The sequence below is a fragment of the Rhea pennata genome, chromosome 16 (assembly GCF_028389875.1).
Source record: "Rhea pennata isolate bPtePen1 chromosome 16, bPtePen1.pri, whole genome shotgun sequence".
NCBI classification, from domain to species: domain Eukaryota; kingdom Metazoa; phylum Chordata; class Aves; order Rheiformes; family Rheidae; genus Rhea; species Rhea pennata.
Window position 1 is genome coordinate 17,546,530 of NC_084678.1, and position 12,116 is coordinate 17,558,645.

Genomic DNA, 12,116 nt, shown 5'->3' on the forward strand with positions numbered 1-12,116 from the left:
CGCCGCGCGGCCCCAGCTCTCGCCCGCGGCGCGTGCCGCCGCCGCCGCGTCCCTCCTCCCGCGCCGCGCCGGGGCTCAGGGCTGGCAGAGCTGCTTGAGGACGTGGACGATGTGGTTGGAGGCGCCGGGGGCGCAGGGCTGCGAGGCCTCGCGCAGCAGCTGCGGCCCCAGGCGCTGCGCGTGATGGAAGAGCTCCCGCGCGAACACCGGCTCCACCTGCGGAGGCACGGAGCCGCCGGGAGCACCGGCACCGGCGCCGGCGCCAGCGCGCGCCCCGGCCCCCGGCTCAGGCACCCGGAGGAGCCCTGCCCGCCCCCGGCACCTACTCACGTGGGCCATGATGAGCTTCTGGAAGCGGTGGCCGGTGCTGGTGGGGTACTCCTCGCCGAAGCACAGGTTGATCTGGTACTGCGGCGAGGGCTGCCCGTGGCTCAGGTACTCCCGCAGCTCTGCAAGACACCGTCAGCGGGGCCGGAGAACCCCCCCCCCCCCCCCGGCAGCGCGGCCCCCGCGGCGGCAGCACTTACGCTGCAGGAACTGCTGCGTGTCCAGCAGCTTGTAGGTCTTCTCGCGCTCCAGCTTGTTGGGCCAGTCGCTGTGCGGGGCCAGCGGCCCGTTCCAGTACACCCGGCCCTGGCACTGGCGCTTCATGAAGACGCCCTCGGGGGCGACCCAGAGGAGCACGCCGCGGTCCAGGTGCGGCAGCAGCCGCTCCAGCACGTCGGTCATGCCGGCCACCCGGCTGCTGCCGCTCAGCGCCCGCGGCGGGGGGAACTGGATCTGCTCCATGCACGAGGGGCCGTAGAGCCGCTCGCTGTCGGCCGGCACCGCGCGGGAGGTGATGCGGCAGCCTTCGGCCGTGCGTGTCGTCAGCTCCTTCACCAGCACGTCGCAGTAGTAGAGGCGGACGTGGAGCCAGCAGTCTGCGCGAGCGGGGTGTCAGCGCCGGGACGCCCGGCGAAGGAGACGCCGCGGCTCCCGGAGGAGGCTGGGAGCCCGCCGCGGCACCACGTGCCCAACCCTGGCTTCCCTTATAAGAGCCCAAATTTGCTAAACCCCCCCATTTCCTTCAGCAGAGAGAGCAGAGGGGGAAGCAGGAGGAAAGCCCGGTCCCGGCTCCGCACCTGAGGAAGCCCCATCCCGGGGGGTTTCTCGCCGGGCTCGCGGGGAAGGGACGTCCCGCGCGGGGCCGTGCCGGGCGCCACGGCCTCGGCGCCTACCTGAGTGGTTGAAGTCCTCGGCGGGGAGGTAGGACGGGGGGCCCGGGAGGAGGCGGCCGGGGGCCGGGTTCCAGCCGTAGAAGAGGCCCCGCACGTGGTATCCTGGGGCAGGGCAGGCGGCGGCATGGCACAGGGGCCCAGCGGCGGCGCGCCTCCTCGGGGGCTCGCCCGGCGTCCCGCAGCGCTTCCTGCGGCTGCTGCTCCCGACCCCGAGCGCCGCCGCCGTCACCCTCCCTCGCCCCCAGCCCCGTCCGGCTGCTTCCCTTCCCGGGCGCAGGACGAGGGCCCGGAGCGGGAGCCGCCGGCTGGGGCGAAGCCGCCCGGAGCCGCCGGCACGGGAAGCGACCGGCCGAGGGAGGAGGAGGAGGAGGCGCTTCCTTACCCCGCTCCGCCGGGTGCGCAGAGGCCGGGGGCAGCGGCAGCGCCGGCTCCATCGCGCCCGGCCGGCTCTCCTCTTCCAGGTTCACCGCGGCGCTGCCCTGGGGAGGAGAGCGGCGCTGCTGAGGCGGGCCGTGCCGGCAGCCAGGGCCGGAGCCGGGAACCAGGGGCCCTGAGCTGGCTCCTGCCTCTGCCGCGGACCCCCCCGCGCTGGCACATCCCTTGCCCGCCTCCGGCAGCGGCACTCGGGAGCGAGCCGGCTGCCGGGCAGGATGAGCGTGCTGCCATAAGACCCCTGGAGACGCCCCGGATGCTCCCAAATGGGCACAGCCTGGGACAAGCGTGGAGTGGACACAGCAGACTCCCAGCCGTGAGAAATGGATTTCCAGGGAAACCGATGGATGGAAACGTCCTGGGAGAAACCCCGCAGCCCACAGGGAAGCGCGGAGCAGTGGTGGAGCCGGGGCGCAAGCTGCCTGAGGCGGAGCGGACACGAGCGGGACGAGCAGGGACGGAGGGGACAGGCCGTGCGGGGACGCGGTGAAGGAGGAATCGACAAGGGCACGGGAGCGTGCGGGACGGGGGAACGGCCGACGGGCGAGGGGGGACTCGGGGCAGCCGGCTCCCACCTCCTCTGGCCTGCAGCTAACGCCCGCGGAGGACGGCACGGGGGTCGGGGGCTGGCTCACCCGCTGCTCCTTGCTGGCTGGCGACTCCGTGCTGCCATCCCTGTCTGCAAGAGCACGGGGACACCCGCTGATGCCCTGACGGAGAGCAGCCGCGCACCAGCAGCAGGCACGGCCAGGGAACGCGCCTGGCTCCCGGGCCAAGGACAGGGCTCCGCGCCCGCCCTCGGCCGGCATCCCGGGGAAAGCAAACACCGCTCCGACCCACGGCGCGCAGCCAGAGGAGCCGCCCCATGGCTGGATGCCCCCAGGTCGGATCATCTCTTCAAGAGGGAGCGTCGGAGGGGCTTTGCCCCGGTGGGGGACGGGGAGCTACAGGACGAGTGGGGCTGCACGAGGGCGACGTGACCCTCGGCCCAACCATGGCACTGGCAAGGTTTGCTCCGCACGCTGCCTCCCTCCCAACCCAGCTGCTCCCAGCACCGCTGCCTACAGAGCAGCCTGGCCCCAGACCCCAGCCGCAGAGGAAGAGGCCTGGGGAGGAAGGCCCGAGGTGATGACGCCTGTGGGACACGGGGCTCGTACAGGAAGGGCAAAGCCACCGGCCACAACTTTGAAGCAGCCCCGTCCCAGTGGAGGACCCAGGCACCTACCCGCGTCCCGGGCCCCGTCGGACACGATCTGATAGACCTTGTACGGCTCCGAGATGTCCAGCTGGCTCCGCTCAGGTACCTCCTGGAAGTCGGTGCTCTTGTTGAGGGCACAGCGGAGGCGCGTTTTCCAGGTGGACGGGTCTGCCTTGTCCGTGCCTTCGTGGTACTTCCCCTTGTAGATGGCCCAAGCCTGGGGGGCAGAGGGGGCCCTGCGGTCCGGCACTGCTGGGATGCTGCCGGGGTGCAGCTTCGGCCGGCCCGGGGAGGGGCAGGGGGCCCCAAGGGGCTGGGAGACCACTGGGGCTGAGCTGGGGGCAATGGGGAGCCCTGGGGGAGCGCACGGAGCCCTGGGGAGCGCACGGAGCCTCGAGGGTAGCACAAGGAGCCCCGAGGGTAGCACAAGGAGCCCTGGAGCAGTGCATGGAGCCCCGGGACAGTGCACGGAGCCCGGAGCAGTGCATGGAGCCCCGGGGGAGTGCACGGAGCCCCGGGGCAGTGCATGGAGCCCCGGGGGAGCGCACGGAGCCCCGGGGCAGTGCACGGAGCCCCAGGGGAGCGCACGGAGCCCCGGGGGAGCGCACGGAGCCCCGGGGCAGTGCACGGAGCCCCGGAGCAGTGCACGGAGCCCCAGGGGAGCGCACGGAGCCCCGGGGGAGCGCACGGAGCCCCGGGGCAGTGCACGGAGCCCCGGAGAAGTGCACGGAGCCCCAGGGGAGCGCACGGAGCCCCGGGGGAGCGCACGGAGCCCCGGGGGAGCGCATGGAGCCCCGGGGGAGCGCACGGAGCCCCGGGGCAGTGCACGGAGCCCCGGGGCAGTGCACGGAGCCCCGGGGGAGCGCACGGAGCCCCGGGGCAGTGCACGGAGCTCCGGGGCGGTGCACGGAGCCCCGGGGGAGCGCACGGAGCCCGGGGGGAGCCCGGGCCGCCCGGGCGGCGGCGCCGGGCCCGGTACCTTGAAGAGCGCCGCGTCCTCCTGCTGCCGGTAGTCCTGCTTGGCGGCGTGTTTCCAGGGGATGCGGAACAGGGTTTTCTCGCGGTTCTCCCAGCGCAGCCCCGGGTACCGGCCGCTGTCGATCTGGGCGATGAGCCACTCCTTGAGCCGCATGTGCGCCCCCGGCGCCGCCATCGGCGCGGCCCCGCTGCGGCGCGGCGCGGCCCGCGGGACCGCGCGGCGGCGCCGAAAGCGAAAGCGCCGCCGCACTTTCACTTTCCCTTTGCCGCCCGCCGCTTTCGGTTCTGCGCCGCGCCGTGGCCCCGGGGCAGGGGGCGGGGGGCAGGGCACCCCCGCACCGAGGACGGCACATCCTGCACCGGGGACAGGGGACACAGCACCCTGCACCGGGGACAGAGCACCCTGAGACAGGGGACAGGGCACCGAGGACGAGGGGACGCAGCACCCAGACCCCGCGCCCGGGGGGGCGGCCGCTGCCTGCCGGGCCGCTCGGCGCTGTCCTGCGTCCCAGCGTGGCCGGGGCCGGTTCCCGGCCCGCCGGGACGTGGCCTGCGCACGCTGGGCGCGCGTGGCCGAACTCTCCCATCGGGGCGTCGGGGCCTTGGCAGCTGCCGTCCGCCCCCGGGACGCTGCTTCTAGCCAGCGTCTGCCAGGAGCTGTACGAAACAGCCCGGAGTTTCCAGGCTCCGGAGCGACTGGGGCATCGTTTCGCTTGCTGGGTCTCAGCTCCGCTTCAGGCCTCGTGTTTGCCCCCGCGGTGCCCAACAGGCCCAAGAGCTGAGTCGAACAGGGAGCTGGTGGGAAGGGCAGAGATGAGCTGTGCGGGGAGCTGGGCGCCAGCTCCGGAGCAGCCTGACTCATCCCGGCCCTCCTCGCAGCCGGGCCTGGACCTCCCGGAGGCAGGTCGGTGCCCACAGAGGACACGCGCCTTCGGCTGCCCCTGGGCTGCTGTCTGCCACATCTCCCGGCTCGCTGCCCATGCGTCGCTCCGCCGGGGCGGTCAGCGACGTGGCTGCAGGTGAGACAGGGCTCAGCACCGCTCGGGGCCCCCGCAGCCCGGCCCGTGCCCAGCCTGGAGGCCCGGCGCGTGGTCCCAAACCGCCTGTTTGCTCCCGAGCACCCTCCCGTGCTGCCGTTGCCGCCCGGAGGGTTCGTCCTGCGCGGGCGCCGCCTGCTTCCAGGCAGGAGCTGGCCCGGCCCGGCCTTCCGGCCATGGGAAGAGGGTTTTCACCCGCAGGTGAGGAGGGTGCTGCGGGCTGGGCTCATGCTCAGCCAGTCGCACCTTGCCGAGGAGCTTCGCCAAGGGCCGTGCATGCAGCACCGTGGCACGGGGCCCCTTCCGAGCCCTGCTCCGGGAGCCAGCACCCATGGCAGCCAGGGAGGGGGTGTCCGCAGCTGAGCAGGGTTTGCGCCGGCCACAGCTCCCTGGGCCGCCCCGGTGAGAGCCGGTGCTGGGCTGGGGCTGGGGCTGGGGCCGGTGGCGCCAGAGCTGGGTGACAACGAGGCCGGCGGCGGCGGCGCAGGGAAAGCTGCTGCTCTCCCCTCCGCCTGCCTGCCCGTTTCCTTTTCCGTTCTGACTAAGCGAAAGTAGCTGCTCGGCCGGGGGGAGAGATGAGGCTCCCTGGACTCTGCAGGCGGCTCTCGGGGGGAAATCCTCGAAATGAGTGAGCACAGAGGCTGGGCCAGGCGGCAGCCTGCCTCCCGGCCCCGCGCCGGCCCAGTGCCGCGGGCACGCCGGGCGGCCGCGGGGCCTCGCGCCGGGCACAGCCGTTCAGTCCCAGCACCGAACCCTCCTTGCACGACCATGTCTGGCTGGCCTGGAGCAGGGGCTGGGGCAGGGGCACGTGCTCTGGGGCAGGGGCTCAGCTGATGCCGTGATCACTGCAGCTCGGCTCCGGGAGCGGCTGGGGCAGTGCCAGCGTTGCTTGGAGGCCCACGAGCTGCAGGGTTGTGTTTCAGGAAAATACAGAAAAATGGAAAAAAAAAAGACGTTTCAGCAGGAAGAGCCCTTGCTGGCCGCTGGGGCGCGTGCCCCTCATGCCACTGGCACTGGCGCTGCTCCGGCACGGGTTTCGTAGCTGCAGAGTGGGAGCCGGGCGGCGCAGGAAGCCGTGCCGGCTGAGCAGGGGATTTCCACCCGGCCCGGCTCTGACGCAGAGGCTGAAACGCAGCGCTGCCCCGGGCCTGGCCCAGCGTCCGCCCCGGCCCCTTCGCTAGGTCACGCAGCTGCCGCATCCCGGGGAAAGGGCCCGGCTCTGACCGCGGGAGGAGTCGGCTCTCCCCCCGGGGCGTTGCACAGCCCGGCCCCATCGCTCGCGGGGATCCACTGCGGCTCCGGGAGGTGCCGCAGCCCGTCGGCCCGTTTGAGCCTTTTTCAGCTGGGATTTGTTCCCTTCTCACAGCTGAGCCGGTGACGCCAGCACCAAGGGGATCCGATTACCCCAGCATCAGCAGAGATGCTCCGGAGCCCGTTTCCCACTGCGCTGCTCCCTGCACAGGGAAGGTGAAGCTGTTTAACCCTTACGCTTTCATGCTTTTTTGCACTTTGAAAGCAGTCAAACATTAACTCAGAGCTAATCCTGTCCCTACCTGTTTTTTTTTTCAGATCGTATAAACCAGAGCTGCCAAAGCAAATATGTTTTGCTGAGTGCCAGAACCGGGCCCCGGAGGCCTGGGAGCGCTCCGGCCCGGAGCGCCGCAGGGAGCCCGCCAGCACCAGCCCCTGCCCACCGCGGGCACGTGGGGGCCCGGGACAGCGTGTCCATACAGCTGCTTCGGCCACAGCCAGCACGGGGATGGGGAGCAATTACTAGTTATCGGTGGGGATGTCCTGGCCTCTGCGGCCTCCTGAAGGCACCCAGGGCAGAGACAGTCCCTGCTGCACGGGCGCCGGGAAGCCGCGATGCTCCGAGCCGAGTGCCCGGCACTGAGCCAAAGGCAGAGCTGAAAGCTGCCCTGGCGGTTCCTGTACCCGTGGCCCTGCCGGCTCCTGGGGGCTACTCATTTGCTCGGGGAGGAGGAACCAGCGGCAGACGCGGGCCGGATCCTGGGAGCTGCTCCGGCTCCCGGCACGGCGGAGGCCGGGGGCGCAGCGGGGGCCGGGGGCGCAGCTGGGCAGCGCCAGCGTCTCCCCCGCGTGCAGTGGCCGGGGCGAGGGGGCTGGGGTTTTTGAAGCCCGGCTCCGGGCGCCTCCCTGCAGCTTGCCGCAGCGCGGAGCCTGTGTTCCTGGGCCTGGTGCTCTCGGCAGGCTCCGGTTCAAGCTCTCTCGGATGGGATGAGCGAGGAGGCTGCAGCTGAGCTCAGGATCAGCGTGAGCAACCATCTGCTCCTGCAGACCCCCTCGGGGCAGAGCCTTGTTGCCAGTGAGAGCCCACCTGCGGCAGCGGCGCTTCTGGCCCCGTCCCTGCCGCGAGCGAGGGCTGCAGCCAGCAGCCAGCGTCCTTGGACTGCCCCAGCAGCTCCCCTCGGGGCAGCACGGGTGATGCCCCAGCGGCACGGCCAGGCCGGCTGCTCGTGGGGCTCTGTCCCGGGAATCCCACCGTGGATGTGGAGCATGAGTGATGCGCAGCGGGGCTGCTGGGGTGCCGGCTGGGCAGGGAAGGGAAGGGAAGGGCACCCCTTGCCTCCCCACAACCCTCCCGCGAGACGGCAGCCTGTGTCCCCCCGATCCCGCCCCCGGCGTGCCAGCAGCTGCTCTGCACCTCCCCTGCTGCGTGCTGGGGCCGTGGCAGCTCCCTGCAGCCTCCAGGCTCGCCCCGCACCGGGACCCTCCCTGCTGCAGCGTCCCCCTCGGCGACCCGGCTGTCGCAGGCAAGTCAGGCTGCACCTCGCGCTGCAGAGAGATGTTTATTAATGAACGGGGACCTAGCACGTCTTCAAGCAAAATGGCTTAAGGCTCTGCTTTAGTGAGATCTGGCCAGGTTAGACATTTATTTCCTGCCTTTTAAAGATGGTGCCCTGGGTCAGTGGGAATGGGCTGCAACCAGCTCCTAAAGCTGCTGGGCTTGCTTGGGGCGTGTGCTTGGCTGGCTCAGACTGGACCTTCGTGTGGTGGGAACCAGCACGCTGCAGTTAACAGTAATGTGTCTGTGTGTCCCTGCTCTGTGGTCACCTCAGCTCTGGAAACCTACTGCTGGTGGAGAAATTGTACTGTCTAAGGAGAGAGCGAGACCAGTACCTTCAGCCTGTGCAGAAGGTACTGATGTGCTAGCAGCTACTTCAGCAGCCATCTGGGTGCTGATACCATGGCAGGAAAAGCCCCATCTGTTGCACTGCCCAGAGCCCGCAGTAATCCAGCACTGTCCTCTGCCCTTTCACCAGTCCCTTGAATATGCCAGCACTAGCTGATTAAGCCCACAGCAGTCTACAGAGCTCAGCAGCACAAACAAATCCCTCCCACGACAGATGAAAGCCAGAGCAGAAAATGACGTGCTCAAACCCAGAGAGAAGGAAGAAGTGGGCTGAGGATTCGAGTTCCCGGCTCGCGGGTTTGCTGTGGCTCTCCTGGATGGCGCAGCCCCTCCTGATCAGTAGCGTTGCTGCTCCTTAGTCTCTACCAGGCTGTTAGGTGATTCTGGCTACTCTCTCTTCTGCCCTTGGCCGGGATCACTTCAGACAAGCAGGGATGCAGGAGAACATCCTCTTCACCCGCAGCAGAAAAGGAGCTGTGCTCTTTACATCTCTGGCTCTGGGTATCAGTCCCTGCAGAGCTCCCTCTGTTCTGGATGGTCCTCCTCTTTCTGCGGGCAGCAGTGCCTTTATTTCTTCTTCATCATTGAAAGGGATTGCCCCATACCTCTGCTTCAGATGCTTACGGACCTGGGAAAGAAGGGAGGAGCAAACTGATGTGCCTGTCAAAGTGTAAGTCCAAGCCTGAATCTGGGATGCACAAGCATTTATTCTCCTCTCTAAAAGGACTCTCCCAGCCTCCCCCCAACTGTGGTGATAATGACCACATCTCCAGATAGGGAGCCTGAAACTCCACTCAGTCAGTGCTGGACCCTGACTTGCACAAGCTGAGGAAGCCTGGCTCAGCAAATGCAAGGAGCCACCTTGTGCCCCGCTAGCAATATGTCCAGGAGAGCTGGTGCTGGGCGTCTAGGCAAGACTCCACTCACGGAGTGGGCAGCAGCACAAACAAGAGGAGCTGAGAGCAACCTGGTCATCCTTGGGCTCTGCCTTTGCTCCAAGAGGTCTGCGAGCAGGCACCGGCCACTGAGGAAGGGTAAGAGGGCTGCAGGTCCCCCTCGCGTGCCCACCTTCTGGGCTGCACCGCGGCCAAACTCATCCAGCTGCTGTCTGAAGCCAGGGTTGGGGTTGGCAATGGGTCGAACCGTTTTGACGGCCTCGAGCACCTCCTGGCAGCTCAGCTCTGTAACAGCCATAATGTAGGCGACCACGATAGTAGTGCTCCGGGAGATCCCTGCAAGACTGGCAAGCGGAAGAGAGCAAAGCCATTGCCTGTGGTGCACCCTCTGTGCTCTGACCCGCCTCCTACACTCGCCCCTTCCTCCACCACTTCTGCTCCAGCTATTTCAGTTCCTCTTCTCAGAGAACTTGCTCTCTGGGAGGCCAAAGCCCTTCCAAGGTTCTCTTGATCAGTGCCTATAAATACATCCTTCTCCCCAGGGGAAGTGAAAGCATCGGCCACTGGCTGGATCCCTGCCCCTAAACTGTTCCCTTCCCACTCGCTTGGCTGAAGCAAAAAGCTGCCCTGTCTCCACGGCAAATGGTTCTCTGGCCCAAAAAGGAATTCTTAAATCCTGCTCAGTTTGAGGCATGAGCCATGGTCGATCCCCACTGTGGGTCCTGAGTGGACTGATTTACGAGGGGACCCTCTGGGGCATGCGCACTTCGACCAGGGACCTGCAGCCAGAGCAGGGGGGTTCTGCAGGCTCCACCTTTTCTTCGGGCCCTGTTGTGCTGCCCTAGGGAATATGCAGCATTGGGCCCAGGAAAGGAGTTTTACCAGTGCACAAGGCAGTTCCCTCCACGCAGGCGACACTGGTGGATAAAACTGATGCATTCTTTGAAGTGCTTCTTGCTGTCAGGAAAAATAAAACAGAGTAAGGACTGTAGCTTGTGGAACAGGGCTTTTACAATGGGCCATTGGCTGGTGGAGCTCTGAGCACCTGAGGACAAAGCATTAAACTGCCCGCTCCACAACGTCGCCGTGCTGCCACGACCAGCTGCGGAGACTTGAGCAGCTCAGTGCTCCTGCTTCCCGAAGGAAGGCCAATGGCACAGCGTGCTCTGCCGAGGACCAGAGGAGAGAAGCCAAGCAGCTACGGTGAGGGTGGCAAGGGCTGCATGGCTTCCCTGCGAATCTCGCTTAGCTTGCACCGGGGTGGAAGGAGCTGTATGGCCCAGCGAGGGCTCTGCTGCCCACCCTGACAGGGCAGAGCAGCCTGGAGCTGCACACAAAGCAGTCCTGAGCTGACTTGTGCTCCCAGTTCCAGACTGGGGGAGTCCTTCGCAGGGGCCAGTGGTGACCAGGGCACACAGGGAGGGGTTGGTTGCTCCCGTGACTGCCTGCATCAGTGCTCTTGGCTGGCTCCGTCTCTTCTGCCTGCTCTGCTCCTTGCCCTTGGGGCAGCCCCCAGGGTCTCTCAGGTGGGATGCTCCCTCCTGCTTTGGGTCAGTGCTGCGGAGGGGCTGCCTGCGGGCCACTGAGGAGCTGGATGCAGCGTCTCAAGGTCCTGGGAGCACTGCGAGGCTTCTCTGCCCATCACCCTGCAAAGGCCTGCCCCGTGTCCCAAAGCCGTGCAGGGCGCGTGCCAGCCACAGCGGGGTACTCACATGTTGGCCTCAGGTGTGTCTGGCAGAGGGATACGGAGGTAGGTGATTTCCTGAAAGCACAAAAGGAACACGACAAGCTTGGGGTTTGGGAGCCGCGGTCTGGCCATCCTGGTCCCACGGGCCACACACAGCTGGCGAGGCAGCGCTCTCGCTCACGCTCCCTCCCGGCCCCCGGCGCTCCCTCTGGGACCTCGTTCTCACAAATACGACTGCTCTGCACTGAGCAGGCTGGCGGGGTCCAAGGAGACGTCTGCTGTCTCCTTGGCGCATACATCAAGGAGGGCAATAGGTGAACAGATAGCTCGTGTGAGGGGGTGGAAAAACAAGACCAAGCTGGGGCTCTGGAAATTGTTCCTAGCCAGGATTCAAGGCCAGGTTATATTTACAAGGCCAGTTTCCCAGAGCAGAGGGGCTGCCTAGACTGCTAATGGGGGAGCGGGGAGAGGTGGGCACGCTGTGGGGATGCTGGCGAAGGGAGATGTTGCAGAGTGGAAATCTGCACAGTAACGTCAGGGGCAGGGGACCCTACCTGCAGCAAGGGCTGCGGAGATTCATGGATTGAAACAATATGGGTGATCTTGTTCCGGCTGAGCTGCTCCAGGTCTTTGGCATCTAAAGAAGGACGCAACTAGATTTTAGCACATACTTATTTCTTACCCTTCTCTTCCCACCAGTACATCTGCTGCTCTCCTGCAGACAAACAAGCATGCAGAGCTTTGCTCCAGGGGAACAGCTGCATTCTGCGCCACCCCGTGTGCATCTACGCACTTGGTGGTGGAGCAGACACAGGCAGATACACAAACGCATCCTGGAAATCTGGGAACGCCAACCCACATGATACCAAAACAGAGACCTACTCCCTCCAAAGGCACTTGACCTTGCTGCTTGTGCTCAAGATGAAAATTCACATCTGCATAGAAAAACACGCTCATTTGAAGCAGACATGTTTGCACTTGCTTCTTCTTGTTCCGTAGCTTACAAAGGAAATAATACGCTCTCCACCTGCACCTCTCCCGTGCAAATGTAATAAATAGTAATGTGAATAATTGCAGCCTAAATGATTTGCTTCATCTCACGAATCACAGGAGCAGAGCTGCAGTGTTTCACATCAACTCTGAATTTGGTTTAATGTTTGTGTTCCTTTTTAATATCTGGGGGTACCTGCAGAAAACAACTACACTGCGATTTGCTGCACTTCTTTGCATTATCCTCTCTGAAATTGCGTGTATGGAAATCAATTATCACAACTTTCTGGAGAAACAACCTACTTTTCGCTAATGCTTCAGCATCCTCTGGTTGTGATTCTGGTCACTGGTCTAGCACAAAAGTTATTATGCTGGGAGGGGAGTGTGTTCATTTTGCTGGCTAAGCAGCTTTGCAGCAGTTTTCCTTTTATGACATTACCAGCTGATATTGCACAAACTGCGAGAGATGAGTGCTAATATTTTCTCATCTCATAGCTTTGGGTGTCTAAACTTCCAAGTGTATA

At 65.7% G+C, this 12,116-nt stretch overlaps 1 protein-coding gene across 1 annotated transcript in view; it reads right to left on the reverse strand.

Annotated features, from left to right (window-relative positions):
• Positions 1-12,116, reverse strand: part of DUSP15 (dual specificity phosphatase 15) — an 18,245-nt gene continuing 6,129 nt past the window's right edge. The window contains 14 exon segments of the mRNA XM_062589565.1: positions 1-216; positions 331-449; positions 528-923; positions 1,221-1,322; positions 1,603-1,699; positions 2,228-2,331; positions 2,878-3,067; positions 3,830-4,093; positions 4,095-4,182; positions 8,439-8,647; positions 9,088-9,259; positions 9,798-9,872; positions 10,628-10,677; positions 11,157-11,239. Coding sequence (XP_062445549.1) covers positions 76-216; positions 331-449; positions 528-923; positions 1,221-1,322; positions 1,603-1,699; positions 2,228-2,331; positions 2,878-3,067; positions 3,830-4,093; positions 4,095-4,182; positions 8,439-8,647; positions 9,088-9,259; positions 9,798-9,872; positions 10,628-10,677; positions 11,157-11,239 — 2,090 coding nt within the window. The 3' untranslated portion in view covers positions 1-75.